A 17,316-nucleotide genomic window follows, 5' to 3' on the forward strand; every position below is an offset into this window, starting at 1 on the left:
ACCCCTCCATGGTCTGGAGGCCCAGAGGTACAACCACTTCACCCAGACTCCAGCTTCTTCCTGGGAAATTGAGGCTGGGGCCAAAGCCAGGCTTGTCCCTCCATCCCAGATTATAGATTTGAATGTCCTGGAATTGTATCTGACAGAACATTTGGAAAAATTCTGTCCACTCTGCATGCACCCTGGAGTGGGGAACGGTGTCCTAGCAGGGCCTAACCTGAGGGGAGATTCTGTCCAATGAGGCATGGCCCCCAGCAGGCAGAGCTGGTCACAGAAGCCACACTTGTTGTGCAGCTCCTGTGTGCTTGGCCTGAGCCTGGACCTCTGCAGGGAGGGAGAGAGATGGAGGTTAAGGACCAAGACCCAAGTCCCAACTATGCCCCAGCATAGTTGGGTGACTTCTCCTGGTCCTGGTCCCCTCAGCTATAAGTGGGGCTTGGAGCTCGTCTTGGCTAAGCTCTGACCTGAGCTTTCTGTTTCCACTTGGCCTATTTTCCTAGGGAAGGAAGTAGAGGCTAAGAAAGGCCAGGGTCCACAAAGAATGTGAAACACAAGTGGTAGGTCACACTTCTCCTCTTCTCTCAAACCCAGCTGGACCCTCTGTGACGCATATCTCCCATGGGGGCTGGGCCCTAAGGTATAGCCTGTCAGGATCAGAAAAGGAGGCCTCTATTCCACACCCCCATGAGAGACCAGGAAGGGAAGTGGCTGGCTCAGGGCCTGGTCTCTGTGGCCACCCTGAAGCCACCAAGCATGATATGGGCCGGAGAGGAGGAAGTGGTGGTGAATATAGAGGTGGCTCTGCCACAGGGAGGGCACACCCTGATAGCGGTCCACTCCACAGGGAGGGCACAGCCTGGCAGTGGTGCACCCCTGGCTCCCAGGGGCAAGAGCAGTGGCCCACCATGTGCAGGAGAGGTCAGCAGACTTTTGTACCCACCTCTTTCTTTCTTTCTTTCTTTCTTTCTTTCTTTCTTTCTTTCTTTCTTTCTTTCTTTCTTTGGGGGGGATTGAACTCAGACCCTTGCACTTGCCAGGCCAGCGCTTATTCTACTGAGCCATCTCCCAGGCCCTGTACCCACTTTCTGAAATGAACTTTCTGCAGCTTGTCTTGGAGCCCTGAGGGACTTGCTGGCCACACACAAGGAGTGACAAAGGCTAAGCCCATATCTCCCTTATGAGGCCTTCTGGAGATACCTGGCACCCCCAGCCTGGGTGGGGACATGCTGGTACCATGGGGCTCTTTGCTGGTGCTTCTCTTCCAGGTGGTACTCCTGGCTCAGCCTGGCACACAGCCAGCCCCTGAGAGCTCAACAACTGAAGTATAGCCCAGATCACAGCTTTGCTTAGAGGTGGACTGACTCTGAGGAATCATTTCCAAAGTCATTTTTTTATGCTAGAAGTGATGGTGCATGCCTGTAATCCCAGCATCTGGGAGACAGAGACAGGAGGACCACTGAGACTTCGAGGGAGTAGCTAAGATAGGATCTCAAAAAAAAAAAAAAAAAGTGTCACTTTTTCTATTTGCCAATGAAAAGTCCTTACTGAATGACGAATGTACCCATAGGGCTTGGGGGATGGGCTGACCTGAGTTCCAATCCCAACCCTGCCTTTTTCTAGTGGAGTGTCTATCTCTCCCCTCTTTGGGCTTCCTCGTTGCTATCCCTGCCTTTCTGGATCTGTGGCATTTTTGAAGCTAGCTGCCAGGATATCCTTGGTGTGGTCTGTGGCACAGGGACCTGGTCAGTGGGTATTTTGTTACCAAACCAGGCCTGTTTTGTACACACACACACACACACACGCACACACGCACGCACGCACACACGCAGCCCCTGCCCATCGTTGATAGGGCTGTGTATTCCAGGACGGCTGAGCATGGAGCTGGAGCCCAGAGCCTCACATCTTCCTCCTAAGGAGGATTTTGGGAAGATGTATCGGGTGCGTATGGCCGCTAAGGTGTGGGGATAGGGTTGGCGTTTATGTGCATGTATCAGTCTTCATGGCTCTTCACGGAGTGCATGTTCAGATTGGATAGTCCAGGGGTGAAGCTCGATGTCAAAGGTTTGGACACCTGTATTGGAGCACAGGAATTACTGAGGGTTTGGGAAAAACTGCAACCAAGTCCCTGAAAAGTGTCCTAGGCAACCATAACCATCATAATCTGTGTAGCAGAGGTGCTGTCTACTGCAGAGCTTGTGGGACACCAATAATCCCAGGTGCAATCAAAACCAGTGGTGAGCGCTGCTGCCAAGAGTCACCCAACATAAGGGTAAGGTCCTCAGTAGGGAATCCCATAGAAGCTGAGTGACACTGTGTGAGAAGTTCCAGCTTGCTCAGCTGTGAGCTATGGTGGAGGAGCCATGTTTTACAGTGTGATGTAAATCACCCCTTAATGTGAGATTTCTGTCCACTTCCTTGGAGTTGCTTGGTCCTGCTGCTTCAAGTTGCAGCTTTTTAAGGAATGCCATGACAGGAGGTGACACTTGGGTGTATGGTTATTATCTTGAGACTGAGGGTCAGTGTTCCCAATGGAAATCACCCACTTTTTGTGTGAGGAAGCACATCAATCAAGATCCAACGTTAAGGGGTGTCCATCTCTGGATAACTCAGCTCTGTAGACCCGACAAACATCAAGGTGATGTTGATTGTATATTTTGACCTTGGTAGAATTTTGTGAGCGGAGTTTGTACCCAGAAACACTACCATGAATTCTGAATATGATCAGGGCTTAATCAGAGCATTCAAGAAACAACGTGCATAGAATACAGCCTGAGACACGGGCATATGGCCCTATCTTCCATCATGACAATGTTCCGTGTCTCACGTTGCTGGTACAGCAATTTCCATCAAATAAAAGCATGAAGGTGTATCCTCTTTCACCTTATTCAGCGGATCTGACATTGTGTGATTTTTAACTCTGCCCTAAAGTCAAAATAACCACGAAAGGGAAATATTTGAGGTGGATTTGGGACACTGAGGCAGCCATGACAGCACCACTAAACACACTCATGGAAGAGACTCCAGAGAGCTTCTGAACGCAGCAAGAACAATGGGATAAATGTGTTCAGAATGAGCAGGAAGATTATAGCAAAATCAATGTCAATATGTCTTTTAGTGTTTTGTTTTGCTTTTTTTTAATTTAAGCATTCACTGTCTTCTTTCGCCGCACATATCTTCTGCAGCTTAGCTGTGTGACTTACACAATTAGGGAGTTTTGAAGTCAACTACAAGCAAGTAATGAAGGGGAAGCAGGGGCTTGGCCTGGGAGAGAAGAAACAGGAAGGGATGAGACTATGGACTGTGGGGGGATTTTGTCCTGGCACAGGGCCTCAGAGACTGAGGTCTTGTTCTTTTGATGACTTCTTTCCTAAGAGTGGCTCTAGGGTCCTAGGGAGCTCTAGCTGTGAAAGGCACACATCTATAACTGTAGTCCTTCCTGTGATCAGTGCCCAGGGGACAATGTGACCCATGGAGCAAGAGTTCAATTTTGAATTCTCAGAAGGCAAAGCTATGGGCAGGATGGAGTCTGAGGATGAGGTGGATGGAAGAGGTGGATGGGTAGGCTGGGGTTAGGACTCTGGATGGGGGTGATTCTGGCGCTGGGCGTTGGATGGTAGGTCTATAGCAGAGAGGAAATGTTGGTTCCTCTCTCCCTCAACAGCACACTGAGCCTCGAGGAACAGGAGGAGGATGCAACTGGGGAGTAGAGGAGGAGGTGCCACCAAGCAGTGGGCTGGGCAGCCCCTGGTCAGGTGCTTCCTCAGAACAACCTAGTCACCAGTCACCATGCCTGTGGCTCATGGTGCTGTGTGGGCTGGGGACAAAAGTCACCAGCCTTAGCACTGTGGAGACTGTGCTCCTGAGGATTCAGACTGTGGGCCGGTCGCTGCTTTCTTCTGGTTCCAGGATGGCCAATGTAGGTCTGCATGGCTTTTCTCTCACTCTAGGGTGTCAGCAAGGGCAGGGGAAAGGACCTGTGGGGAAGCCAGGATCTCTTCTCACACTGATACAGTCCTGACTGTGGCCCCGGCTGGCCCTCCTTCTCCCTTGCTGTCTGCAAGACTAGGGAACAGAAAGCTGTCCAGGAGGGTCTGTGGTTTCCTGGCCTGAATGTGGCGCCTGCTCAGTACGACCCCTCTCAGGGAGGGCAGAGGCTGAGGCTGAGGCTGAGGCTGAGGCTGAGGCTGAGGCTGAGGCTGAGGCTGAGGCTGAGGCTCCGGCTCCTGTTTGTTTTCCTCCCCTACTACTACTGCAGCTTCTGACCTGGGGCTCAGGAGAGAGAGAAGCATCTGGGTCTGCTGGTCACTTAGCCAGCAAGTGTCGTGTATGAAAGCTGCAGAGATGAGGCTGGGTCCCGAGCCACCAGGCTGGGCCTGGGGCCGACACCGTGCCCAGGACAGGTCCCCTGCAGGAGCTCCTGGGACCATCTACTGAGAAGAACAGGAGTGTAGTGATCTCTGTGACGCTGCTCAGCCAAGGGTAGACAGACCTGGAGTGAGAGTCCATCTGCCTCTTCCCATGTCTGATTCTCCTTAAGCCCTGGAGACCTCTTGTCTCCACAGAGCTTGGCTCAAATACCTCTTCCTGCAGGAAGCTTCCTGTGATTTTCATTCAGTACTCTCCACTGTACCTATAATTTGAGGGGAGGCTGGGGGCAGGGGAAAGAGGCCAGACTTTGCCCAGAAGACAGGTTAAGTATGTCTGACCTTGGGCAGGGCCCAGTGACCTCTATGGGATGGGCATGTGATACGTGTGACCTTTTTCCAGCCTCTGAGGCTTCAGAGGGCAGTACAGATTTAGTGCTGAGTCTATCTCAGGGCTTGCCTGGTGCCCATTTGCCAGCCCAAGCACTCAGGAGTCCTCAAGAGTGAAAGAGCCCTTGCCTCCCACCAGGGCTCACTTCGTTGGATTGGGAAGGCTGGGAGTGGGTGCCTGGCCCTGGGGTGGGGGGCACTGTAGGACCCTAAACCCTGCAGCCCTGTACTCCCCAGCTGCTGCACAGCAGCTCAGCCTCATACCTGGAACCCAAGATGCTCCAAGGTGCCCCTTGTATGCCCTCTTGGGAGTTGACCCAAGGCTAGGGTGGCTCAGGAGTGAGTGATGGCTTTGTGTATGAGGCCCTGGGTTCCTTCCCCAGCACCAAAAGGAAAGGAACATGGTGAGTATGCAGCAGCGCTGGCCATGCCCTGGCACCCACTGCAAGGTGGAGGCTCTGGAGAGGCCTGTTCTGGCTGTGTGGAGGGCCATCGCAGCACTGGGCACACTGCTGGTGCCTGGGGACCCATCATGCCATTGTTATCCCAGAGGCCATGGAGGGGGTGATACTAGCTGGATGGCCCTGTGCTCAGTGCCAGGCCCCTAAGCCATGCTGGGTCACCACACACTCATTTCCCCTTCAGACAGTGAGATGATGGGGTTGAAGGGTGCAGGCACAGCAGCACCAGACCCCACGCGGTATGAGCTGCAGGGCTGGCAGTGGCCTCAGGGCCTTGGGGATAGCCCTGTTTCCTGCTGTCCCATGTTGGTGTGGATGTGTCCTGGTCTGTAAGCCCTGACACCAGGCACAATGGCCCTGTCCAGTTGCTTCTCACCTCTGCTAGCACGGCTGCTCCAGGAGTGGCAAGGGGTCCCCAGTGCGTCATGCCCCACCCCATGCACTGCCCCACCCTGACCTCATGTGTTCCTGTGTCTTGTGTTCCAGTGCAGGGATTTCACGGCCCACACAGGCTATGAGGTGCTGCTACAGCGGCTGCTGGATGGCAGAAAGATGTGCAAGGACGTGGAGGAGCTGCTGCGGCAGAGGTGTGGGGCAAGGTGTGGGCAGGGTGGGGCCCCATATTTCTGGGCTGCTGCTGGGACACCCTGCTCCAGGAAGCTGAAAGCCAACGCTGGCCTCCCAGCCTGGAACCCAAAGGTCCCTTGGGTGGAGAGACTGGGCCTTGGCTCCTGCCAGTAGCTGTCTTTCCTAAGGCTGGCAGAAGCACCCAGGAGGACACAGCAGTGTCCCCTGTGTCTTGCAGGGCCCAGGCAGAGGAGCGGTATGGGAAGGAGCTGGTGCAGATTGCGCGGAAGGCAGGTGGACAGACGGAGATCAAGTAAGCTCCAGGCATAGCTCTGGCCCCTCCTTGGCTGCGTCTTCGCAACTTTCTCTTGGGTATCCTGTGGCAGGGTAGCAGGACAGGGCTGGGGCACCTAGACTGCTCATGAAGGTGGGCCTGCATGGTGCCTGGTGATGGGGTCCAGGTGCTAGTGGGTAGGACCATCAGTGCCCTCAGTCTCCAGCTACTCACAGCCCAGCCAGTGCCAGTCCAGGAGGTGGGGGGCAGAAATGGCCTCCGTTTGCCTGTCCCAGCTCTTGTGGCGATGTCTCAGCCTGGGCTTCTTTTATGGAGAGGAGGTCAGGTGGGGGCACACTGGGAGCCTGGGGCCTGTCCTCTCCCTCCAGGATGGGAGGTGGGACTGCTGCTGTCCCTATCAGAGGCAAGATAAGAACATCCCTATCCTTAGCAAGTTAAATGGCCAGGGCGTGGCACAGGCCTGGTTGGGAGGGTTCCCTGGGGAATGGTCTTGGTGAAATCTGTGCCTGCCTGAGCAGGGGACAGAGAGGGTGGCTGAGGCTGGGCACTAGAGACTGGGGTATAGGTGGCTTTGGGAAGGTGTGGACACTCCCAGACAGGGACAGAGGAGGCTGGGCTCAGTCCTGAATGGGGGCCTGAGGCCTGAGCCCCCAGAGCCATTATGCCCTCTACCTGCACTGATTCCTGGTGGTGACACACCCTGCTTTGTCTGGGAGAGTCCCCAAATAGACCACACCAGGGTACCCTGGCCCTTCCTGCCTATGAAGCCCTGGGTAGGCCACAGGAAGCTTTAGGAGTGCTGGGGCTGGGAAGGTCATGCATGGGGATCGAGTGGCTAGTGTGGGCCAGAGCGTGCAGGTCTATGCTATGTCCCTACACAACACTGTGACGTTTCTGAACACAAGTCCCATATGCTGCTGCCCTGGGCTGAGGTGCAGTTGGGTACAGTGACACTGAGGGGACAGCCATGTGGTTGATAGAGGCTGGGGGTAGTGCCCAGGAGAGATGGATTTTCCAAGAGACTGGGACTGGGCCAGGAGGATGGGAGACAGGTCCTGTGAGCCATGCTCAAGGGACCGTGAGTCACTGGGACCAACAGCAGGAAAGGAGAAGCTGATTTCTGGGAGGAGGATTGAGCTGAGCTGGGGGCTTGGGAGGGCTGAGCAGGGCAGATGTGCCCTGACTCAGCTTCCCTTTCTGAGTTATGGGTCCCTGAAGAAGGTGGTGGTCACCCCTGAGAGGTGCTCTGGGCCCTCAATGATAGTGAGGCCCACAAATAAGGAAGCCTACGCAGGGTGGGAGGGGGGGTGCATGCCTGTAATCCCAGTGCTTGGGAGGCTGAGACAGGAGGATCACTGAGAATTCAAGGGTAGCCTGCCCTGGGTCCCTCTTTCCTCTGCCATCTGCACATAGCAAGACCTTGCATTAAAAAAAAAAAAAAAAGAAGAAGAAGAAGAAGGAACTCCAAGGCTTGTAGTCCAGAACCTGGCCCCCAGGGCAAGCTGGGAATGGAGCAGGAAAAGCCAGAAGTGGCCAGATGGGGCATGCAGCAGATGGGTGTTGCTTTTGGGTGGGGATCCCAAGCAGGGTCCATCCTGCCATCCCTCCCCTAGGGCCAATGTGCAGCTCTGCCATCTGCACACAGTGGCCTCAGTGGTTCTTGCTGCTGCCCAGCATGGCACACACTAGGGCATGAGGCCGGCTGTCACTCCTTGAACAAGGTGGAGTAGCTGTCTTCCATTTGTTTGTCCTGTAAGCATTTATGGAGCACCTATAGTGTTCCATGGGTTGAGGACGAGCCCAGCTCAAGGAGAAAGCTGCTGCTGCTGGTGGTGGTGTTCTTTCCTCCTCCCGCTCCCCTCCTTCTCCCTCTCCTTCCCCTCCCTCTCCCCCTCTCCCTCCTCCTTCTCCTCTTCCACCTCCACCTCCTCTAGGAAGCCTTCCCATGGTTGGGGCCTGGAGGTTCCTTGTAGGAGACGTGAGTGGGCACATTGGTCCCTAGCACAGACACATTTGAGGGAGGCCTGGCTGGTGGCCCAGCCCTGGGTGTGGAGCCCAGCTCTGTGGGGAGCCTCTCTCAGCCCCTGGGCAGGGGTAAGCAGAGAGGAATGGGAAGACAGCCAGTGGGTCCTGTGCCCACACCAGGAGGCAGAGCTTTGCCCCAGCTCTGTAACATCCCTCAGCCTCCCATGGCAGCTGCCGGTAGCCCCAGGGAGAAGAACACTGGGGACATCTCTGCCATCTAAACGTGACTGTGGCATGCGCCTCTGTGGTGGGCTGTTAACTCAGGGGTCATAACTGAGACTTGGTGCCCCCTCTGCCCTCTGTGTACCCTACAAGATTAGCTGTTTCCCACTCGCCCTCTCTGGCCCTGACAAATCACGGGTGCCCTGGCTCCTGGAAGCTCATGGGCCAGGGTCAGAGCATTGAGGTGGGCAGGGCTGGGCCAGCTTCCTGGGAGCAAGGAGAGCCCTGTCTCCTTTTGCTATAGACCTGAGGCACTGTGGTTTTCCTGCAAATTATTTAGTGATTGCTGTTCCTCTGAGAGCTGAGAGAAGGAAGCCATCCCTGAGGAACTGTTGGGCGGCACGCCTGTCCCTGATGCCAGCCTACCATGGGCACAGCCCTTTGTGCAGGGAGGTGCTGGCTGGGGCATCTGAGCCAGGTAGAGAAAGGATAGGGATGCTGAAGCAGGGACTTGAGATGGCACAGGCCACATCAGGGGAGAATATAGGAAGAGCCCTTTACACTGGGAAGCTGGACTTGTCTGAGGGCAGAATGGCAGACTGAGCTTCCTAAGGGTCAAGTAGAAAAGGCCAATAGGATGAGCTGTACCCAGGAGCACCAGTGATGGGTGGATAGAGGTAGAGGCCTGCGTGGTACCACAGTCTAGGAGTCAGGGAGAGCAGAGACCTCCTCCGAGGCCTCCCTCTTTTCCTGTCTGTGAAACGGGGATGGGAAAGGTCCTTTGCCTTTAGAATTGAGGTTGAATTCTCTGGGCCAGTGTAATGTTTGCGCCTGTGTATCTGATGTCCAAAAAGTGCCTGTTTTCACCTGCCCAGCCTAGCACTGTCACTGTCCCCAAGACCTGGCTCCTCTCCTCCCCTCTTCCCAAGCCCACCCTTCCCCTCCCTACAGTGGGCAGCACCCATAGCTGTCCCCTCCTGCCACCTGGTGGCCCCAGCCACTCCCCAAGCTGCTTCTGAGCGCTCATCCATTCCCCTGCCTGAGGCCAGGTCTGACCATGGCCCCCTCCTGCTTCAGCCTCATCCTGGGTGCTGAGAGATGACTGGATGGAGGGGGCACCAAGAAAGGTGCAGAGGCAGGGATGTCCCTGCCTCCCTCCTCTACCACAGCAGAAAGGTTGGATTACTCTGTAATTCCTAGAGAGCTTCCCCTGCCAGAAATTCCAGGATGGAGTTCATGTGGATGATCATGATTGAGCTATGCCATAGGTCCCTTGGATCCAAGATGGTTTGCCCCACCACCCCCAATAAAAAGTGTGGGCCTCCTAGCATTTCAGCTTTATGCACAGGGTCTCCCAGGCAACCTGGTCCTTTCTGTCTTGCAGCACCTTGCGGGCCTCCTTTGACTCCCTGAAGCAGCGTAAGTCCTCACTGTCCCTGCTGGGGGCTGCAGGGTAATGGTCGGAGTGGATGCCTGCCAGGGGGGTGAGGCTGGCTATTTTTGGCTTTGTACCAGGCTGCAAGGCCGAGGGTACATGTGTGAGGCACAGAAGAGGTGAAGGGTGCTGGACAGGGCTGGGTAGGGGAGCTGTGGTGGGCTGAGACAGGCTTGCCCCCAGAGATGGAGAACGTGGGCAGCGCACACCTCCAGCTGGCCCTGTCCCTGCGTGAGGAGCTGCGGAGCCTGGAGGAGTTCCGAGAGCGCCAGAAGGAGCAGAGGCGCAAGGTGAGGAGGGCACAGCCCAGGCGTCGAGTGGGGTGACCAGTGGAGGGCGTGGACAGGGCCCAGTGAGAGAGGAAGGTGCCAGCCTCTGATTGTCCTACCGCATGGGCTGCAGGTCTCTGGGGCAGCCCAGGGATATCCACAGCCAGCCTGACTGAGGGGTCCCTGGACACCAGTCCTGGGTCCCAGGATCAGGTGTAGCAGACCACGGAGTGATGAGGGCTATGAGTCAGCTGAGCAGCCCAAGGCACTTCTCACCAGCACAGGGGCGTCCGGCCTTGGGGTGACCACAAGGCAGAAGGTATGGGAGGCACATTACTTTCCCTCCCTGTGCCTCAGGTTCTCGTTGTAGCGTGAGACTTTTGTCCAGCTCCCAAGGGTTGAGAACTCAGTATTCACAGACCGAGCTGAGGCTTCCAGGGCAGGAATTCAGGGCGGCCACATATCTGTCCACTGGGGGGCAGCAGAACTGCAGCCCTGGTGTTGGGCAGGGATGGGAGTGGGGACTTGAGCGTGCGGAGCACCTGCTGCCACCCAGAGCTGGGCATGTGGGGTCACACTGGTTTTGTGTCCTGCACCTGAGGGACAGGGTGGCTGCACGGTGTCCTCAACCTGGCCCTGGGTACATGTGTGCCTCAGTGACCAGGCCACCTGACCAGGGCTGGCAGCTGTGGCACCTGGGTACTGTGTCTAACCACCTCCCCTGCCCACTTCCTCCACCCGAAGAAGGGGTGGCTGTACGGTGCATGGCCTGAGTACTGTGGTGCTCACTGCATAGAGGATCTGGTTTGTGTTTTGAGTTTGTGCGCAAATGTGAGCATGTGAGTGTGGACATGGCGCACACAGGGGCATCCGAGCATGAGTACTGTGAGCAATTGAGGTCGGGAGAAAGGCTATGAATGAAGAAAACAGGACTCTGTCTTTGTGTCTGTGTGTGCGTGTCCCTGTGCACTGAGAACGCTGCAGGAGGCCAGGTCCCCACTGTGTAGAAGGTGGCTCTTGATGCCTGGCTCCTCCCAGAGCCAGGGACCTGCCGTGCCTCAAGGCAGGGATGGTCATCCTCTTGGTATTGTGGAGCATCCCAGGCCATGGCCCTTACTCAGTCCCATGTTCCCTGCTTACAGTATGAGGCCATCATGGACCGCGTCCAGAAGAGCAAACTGTCACTCTACAAGAAGGCCATGGAGGTGAGGGGCCTGCTCACGGGGACACCAGGCCGCACTCACACCTGCCTGGAATCCAGCTTTGCCCTCAGCTGTTGGTGCTACAGTGGACACCAGGGCACTAGTGCAGCGAAGCAAACCTTTCAATGAGAGAAACAGCCCACTGAGGCTTGTGTGTAACAGGTTTGCCAGCACTGCCCTAGCAGTGGATCAGTGAGGGCCTCTGGGGGTCCTATGGATAGGACAGGGTGGGTCCCACATAGTGGCCATGGGTAATCACACTGTCAGCTGGGGACCTGAGGGGAGTAGAGTCCCTGGGTGGTGTTCACAGGATGCCAGGTGGGAAGGAAGGATCCCCTAGGTGCCTCCTCGGGAACCACACACAGAAGTGGGTACACTCGGGCTGGGGGGGGGCACCTTGTCCCAGTAGGAAGGGTGCTGCTCCAATGCTATCGGCAGCCTCTGCTTCCCAGATCTCTATCCCTGGTAAAGATGCCCCATGTCACCATAGTCCTACTAAGGACAGGGAGTCTGGGCTTGGGGTGTGTGACTCTAGGGGACGGGGTAGGCCTGCCCAGGCCTCAGCCCCCACCTCCACACCCCAGTCCAAAAGAACATACGAGCAGAAGTGCCGAGACGCCGACGACGCTGGGCAGGCTTGTGAGCGCATCAGTGCCAGTGGGAGCAGCGCCAGCCAGAAGCAAGTGGAGAAGGTGCTGGGGTCAGGGGACCACGGGGGCCACGCCGGGGGAGGGCCTAATTCTTCTTGGACCCCCCAGTCTCTGTGCAGTGGGTTTCCTAGAGTCTCAGGGCCTGGACAGAAGGTCCCCTCTGTCTTCTCCAGCTGTACCTGCGACCCAGTCCTCAGAGCAGCCCCTGGGCACAGGAATAAGAGGCGCCTTTGGAGGCCTCAGAGAAAGGACCCAAACTCAGGCCACCCAGGCCCAGCTCTTGACCGCTTGGACCTTGGGGGCAGGCTGGAGGTGTCAGAGCCACCCAGGCCCAGGAACAATGTCACCCAATGAATAGGCCCATTAGCCGAGGCCCCAAGGGGCAGGGTTGGAGCGAAATGTGTTTCAAGGGCCTGGGTCCCAGCCACAGGCTCAATGGTGGCAGCTCCACCACAGGTCTTGATGTCCATCGTGCACTAGGCCAAGGGCTAAAATGTCCGTGAGGACCACTGGGGCAGGCTCCAGGGTGTGGCGCAAGGTGCCCAGTTCATCTTGTGCATCCCCTGCGTGGCACAGTGAAAAGACTGCAGTAAGAGCCACTCCTGGGTGGCTCGAGGGTCTGGGGCCAGGCAGGGATTCAGTACAGCTCTCTCCAACTTTCCAGAGCCAGAACAAGGCCAAGCAGTGCAAGGATGCAGCCACCGAGTCAGGTAGGCTTGGGACCCCCTCCCACTGATAGCCCCTTTTAACAAGTGAGGAAACTGAGGCACAAGGAATCTCCCCGCCCAGCAGCTCCAATGCCTTCTACCCTCTTCTCGGGCATGGATGCCCTCTCTGAGCCTCAGTTTCCCATTTAGAGAGGGTGTGGGATGCAAGATCAGCCAGCGGCCTGGACTCTGCACTGTGTCTGAGGATCTAGCCAGCCCACACAGAGCAGTGAGGAGCTGGGGTGTCCCTGAGAAGGCTCGTATCAACCCATGGGGCCCTGCAGGCAGGAAGCTCTTCTGAGGCTCCAAGGAAGGGGGGAGGGTCCAGGCTGTGGCCTCCCTAAGCTGCCTGTGCTTGCAGAGAGGGCGTACAGGCAGAGCATCGAGCAGCTGGAGAAGGTTCGGGCCGAGTGGGAGCAGGAGCACAGGACCACCTGCGAGGTGAGGCTGGGCTGAAGCCTGACAGAGCAGCTTTCTGAGGCTGGGCTGTTCCCGTCGCAAGCAATGGCTCTGTGCCCTGGCTTCCTGTCTTGCATCATGGGTGCTGAAGGCAAAGGCAAGATTCAGGCAAAGCTGAGGTTGAGGCAAACCCTCAGCTTCTGGACTGTGCAATGGTCACCTGTGACCAGGCCTCAGCGTCAGGTCCTGTGTCTTCTCACTGGCCTTGCTAGGGAGCCCCTAGCCCCCCACTTACATCCCTTATGTGAGCCTGGAGGGGCCACAGTGGTAGGCAGGGGACCCTAGAGGTGGTCTTTCCGGCTTGTCAGACTCAGTGCCTGGCTGATCAGCCCCTCCTCCTGTCACCCGCAGGCCTTCCAGCTGCAGGAGTTTGACCGGCTGATCATCCTACGCAATGCCCTGTGGGTGCACTGTAACCAGCTCTCCATGCAGTGCGTCAAGGATGACGAGGTGGGCGAGTGGGAGGGTTCCAGGGCCAAACCTGCAGCCACCCAGCCATCTGTGCTTCTATCAGGAGTCTCAGATGTCAGCCTTGCTCCCGCCTCCCAAGCATGGGGAGTCAGAACAGCTGCCTATGGGCTCTGGGTCCCTGCAGCGCTGCTTGACTGTGATCCCTGCCCCTCTGAGTTTCCTACAATGCAAACTAGATAGGATCTCGGCACAGCCAAGTGCTCAGGAAGCAGGAAGCTGTCGGCTGGGGCTCTTAACTCCCATAAGGTCCTTCATTCAGGCCCTGGGGGAACCAGGGTCACAGCCTCTACTCTTCCACCCAGCTCTATGAGGAGGTACGGCTGACGCTGGAAGGCTGCAGCGTGGATGCTGACCTCAACAGCTTCATCCAGGCCAAGGCCACAGGAACCGAGCCCCCTGGTAAGGTCTACCTGGCCTCGGAGGCCTCGGGGCTCTCTGGGCCTCAGCCCAGGGAGGATTGAGTGGCACACAGTTCAGTACAGACCCCAAGATGGTGGGTCTCTGGCCTGCTGCCTCCCTGCAGTAAGCACCCTGGGGTTCTCAGAAGGAAAGTGAGGATAGGGACTGGAGGCAAGCCCACAGCCCCATCTCAACCTGCTTGGTTCTGGCAAATCTGTCCACTACTGTGGTGCCTGCAGTGGGGTCCCTCACGTGAGCAGCAGGGGAAGTGGGACCGAGGCCAGGATATCAGTTGGAGGCCCAGCTCCAGGGGCCTACCTCAGGCCTTATACAATGCCCTCTCAGCCCCAGTGCCCTACCAGAACTACTACGACCGGGAAGTCACCCTGTCAACTGGCAGCCCTGGTGTACAGCCATCCTGCGGCATGATAAAGAGGTGAGCAGCAGTGGCATCAGCGGGCAGGGACAGGGGCTCTGCCACTCTCTCCTGTGTGCGTGGGCTGTGAGTGCTGGGCCCTTGGGAGGCAGGACAGGCTCAGCCCAGCTTCAGGGAGCCTAGGCCCCAGGGATCCATACCCTACACAATTGCACCGGGTGACTGTGCCCTCAGGCCAGCTCCCCTTCCCTTGGGCACCACTGTAAGCTTGGCGAGGTCCTGGATATACACAGGAGCTGGGGAGCAGAGCCCACACCTTGGGATGGCTTCCACCCTTTCCTGGGCTGGCTGTGGCCAGGTGCCAAGGTACTTGGGCTGTGCTGTGTGTAACCTGGGTGTCTGGCTGCTGTGGGGCCACAGAAGAAGAGGGCTGGCTTGGTCCAGCCTGGTGACAGCCCTAGCAGGGTGTCAAGGCACGAGCTCCTGCCCCACCGGAAAGGCCACAGCGGGCATGGGGATCTGAGCGTATTTTCAGGGATCCTATAGTGGCCCAGAGGGTACATATAGGTTAGGGCTCAGACTGTTACAGATGGAAGGGCACAGGATGAACACCAACACTCTTGGGGAGCCTTCTTGCTGTCAGGACACCCCCTAAGTCTCACCTGTGCAGGAGGCTGGGGGCCCAAGCCCAGCAGGCATCCTGGCACTCTGGTTCCCCTGCCTCACTCCCTCCCTCCCTCCCAGGTGAGGGCACCCACTTTCTTTCACCCCCACCCAGGTTCTCCGGGCTGCTGCATGGAAGTCCAAAGACCACATCCTCGCAAGCTCCTGCTGGTAACGGGATAACTGCGGGGGGAAGTGGGGAGAACCCATGACATAGACAACCCCAAGAGGGAACAGTCTCTCCCAATAGCAAGTGGGCTACGCAGGGCCATCAGGGCTGGTCCTGAGAAAGGGGCAAGCCCAGCCTCACCATTCAGCTTCTACAGAGACCCTGACACCCACCCCTGAGCGAAAGGAGTGCGTCTATGCGGACATCGCCGTCCCTGCGCAGGAGGCCCCCGCCCAGGACTACCGGGCACTGTACGACTATGCAGCACAGGTGGGGGCCAGCTCTGCTCTGCTCATATCTGGTCTGAGGGCCAGACTCTGCCCCTTGGCTCAGGGCCCTGTCCTTGGCTGTTGGTATGGAAAACTACATGGTCAGAGTGGGTCCTCCGGCCATGCTGGGACTGATTTTCTACCCCTAAGGCCTGCTCGAGGCAGCTAAGGGTGGCTGTGAGGAGACTCAGGGAGGGACTCCCCTCCTGCATGGAGGTCAGGGCTGTAGGTCTGCAGCCAGACCCAGTAGGGCTGTGGCCACTGCCTAGATAGCCAGGGGCTGGGTGTGGGCTGCACTGACCAAAGCCATGGAGGGACATGGACGCTAAGCCCAGTCCCCAGTAGGACACTGACTGGATGCCTTTGTGCCAGTAGTCAGCCAGGGACACCTGGGCCCTGCAGCAGGGTCGGGTGTGTGGTGAGCCTTGAGGAAGTGTGTCCTTGGCATGGGTGGGCTGAGTGCCTGAGTTCCTTGTGCTCCTCCAGTGGCTATAGTGGCAGGGGAGGCTGCAGATGACATAGGACAGGATACCCATATCCTGTCTGTCCCAAGAGGTAGCCTGGGCCTGGCGTGTGCACAGCTCAGCTGACCACGCCCCCAGCACATACTTCCTACTTGGTTAGAAGTGCATGGCCAGAGCCCCCACCAGTCTCTTGGGTCTTACATATTTGTCACCTCTGCCCAGAGTTCTGAGGAGCTGGACATCTCTGCGGGGGACATCCTGGCAGTCATCCTAGAGGGGGAGGATGGCTGGTGGACAGTGGAACGGAATGGGCAGCGTGGCTTTGTTCCCGGGTCCTACTTGGAAAAGCTCTGATCAACCTACGCTGCCTGTGGCCAGGACGGTGCTTGCTGCTTCCCAGAATAAAAGTGTGCATTCTTGTGGTCTCCTGAGTCCCTTCCTCCATCAGAGGCAGAGTAGGAACAAAGCCCCCACAGCCCCAGTCCCACTGGGGACACAAAAAGAGGGGTAGTTCTAGCTGCTGGAAATTTCTAGACTGCCACAAAGACACCTCCACCTCTGGCACATGGGAGGGCTGGGATGAGCCCACTATTGATGGGGTAGGACACGGCGGGTCTCTGGGGGCAACAGCAATCAGGGACAGGTAGATTTGAGCACCAGCAAGGGTGGGGGCACACTCAGCCTGGCACAGGAAGGCAGTGGGTCTGCTGGAGCCCATGATGGGGTCTGGGACATGGGCTCTGATGAGGCCTGGAGTGTCTATGTCCTCTCCCCCACTCTACCCCAGTCAGGGTATGAGGAGTCACACTGTGATGTCGCTCTACAATGCACACAGGTGACTGTACTGTGCCCCGTGGAAGCTCACTGTGGGCCTGTGGCTTCCCCGTGGCCCTGGCTCTGCCTGGACACTTCCGTGGCAGTCAACATTCAGAGCCTGTCCCACATGCCCAGGCATCTGTCAGATGCCAGGGAAAGCCTTGCTTGAGACACCTACCTCTATGCCCACATATTCACCACCTGCAAAATGACATGCTTAGTTATGCAAATGTCATGGGTGTGGGATGGGACAGACTTCCTTTCTCCTCAAAAGGCAGAAGGCGCCTTTGGTCAAGAGTGGGCACCTTACGGGCCTGTGGGTGCAGGGAGGCCTGTGAGCTGGCCCGGCAGAGGTGTAGAAGTTCGGCAGCCTCCACTGAGGACTGATGAGTAGGCTGATGTGTGCTGGGTGCCAACTATCCCTGCTGCCTGCCAGAGGGTGTAGCAGGAAAGAAGGTAGGAGGCCTTCGCCATCATCCTTCCTGAAACGTCATTCTCCCTCAGCAGGGATATTCCTCAGGAGCTGTCAAACCTACCCCTGGTGTGACACTGCAGACAGGGACAAGAGGAGAACAGTAAGTCAGTGAACAGCACTGGCCTTAAAGCCTTCCGGGCCGAAAAGGCCCAGCACTAGAGGCCGAGTTCAACCCCAGCTTGGGTTGCATAGTGAATTCAGGACCAGGCTGGGCTGCATAGTGAGACC

General features: G+C 57.2%; 1 protein-coding gene across 3 annotated transcripts in view; it reads left to right on the plus strand.

Moving 5' to 3' along the window:
• Pstpip1 (proline-serine-threonine phosphatase interacting protein 1) overlaps positions 1-16,211 on the plus strand; it is a 31,099-nt gene extending 14,888 nt beyond the window's left edge. Inside the window, exons 2-15 of one of the 3 annotated variants that reach the window (XM_004628708.2) lie at positions 5,702-5,802; positions 6,021-6,095; positions 9,649-9,683; positions 9,883-9,989; positions 11,111-11,173; positions 11,755-11,862; positions 12,485-12,530; positions 12,889-12,968; positions 13,338-13,436; positions 13,760-13,856; positions 14,202-14,292; positions 15,011-15,066; positions 15,213-15,334; positions 16,020-16,211. In XM_004628708.2, the coding sequence (XP_004628765.2) occupies positions 5,702-5,802; positions 6,021-6,095; positions 9,649-9,683; positions 9,883-9,989; positions 11,111-11,173; positions 11,755-11,862; positions 12,485-12,530; positions 12,889-12,968; positions 13,338-13,436; positions 13,760-13,856; positions 14,202-14,292; positions 15,011-15,066; positions 15,213-15,334; positions 16,020-16,151 (1,212 nt within the window). In that variant the 3' untranslated portion in view covers positions 16,152-16,211. The remainder of the gene's footprint in view (positions 1-5,701; positions 5,803-6,020; positions 6,096-9,648; positions 9,684-9,882; positions 9,990-11,110; positions 11,174-11,754; positions 11,863-12,484; positions 12,531-12,888; positions 12,969-13,337; positions 13,437-13,759; positions 13,857-14,201; positions 14,293-15,010; positions 15,067-15,212; positions 15,335-16,019) is intronic. The other 2 variants (XM_023712704.1, XM_023712705.1) reach the window with 2 other exon arrangements.
• The last annotated feature ends 1,105 nt before the right edge of the window (positions 16,212-17,316 follow it).

The sequence above is a fragment of the Octodon degus genome, unplaced genomic scaffold (genome assembly GCF_000260255.1).
Source record: "Octodon degus isolate 3935 unplaced genomic scaffold, OctDeg1.0 scaffold00026, whole genome shotgun sequence".
In the NCBI taxonomy this organism is placed as follows: Eukaryota; Metazoa; Chordata; class Mammalia; order Rodentia; family Octodontidae; genus Octodon; species Octodon degus.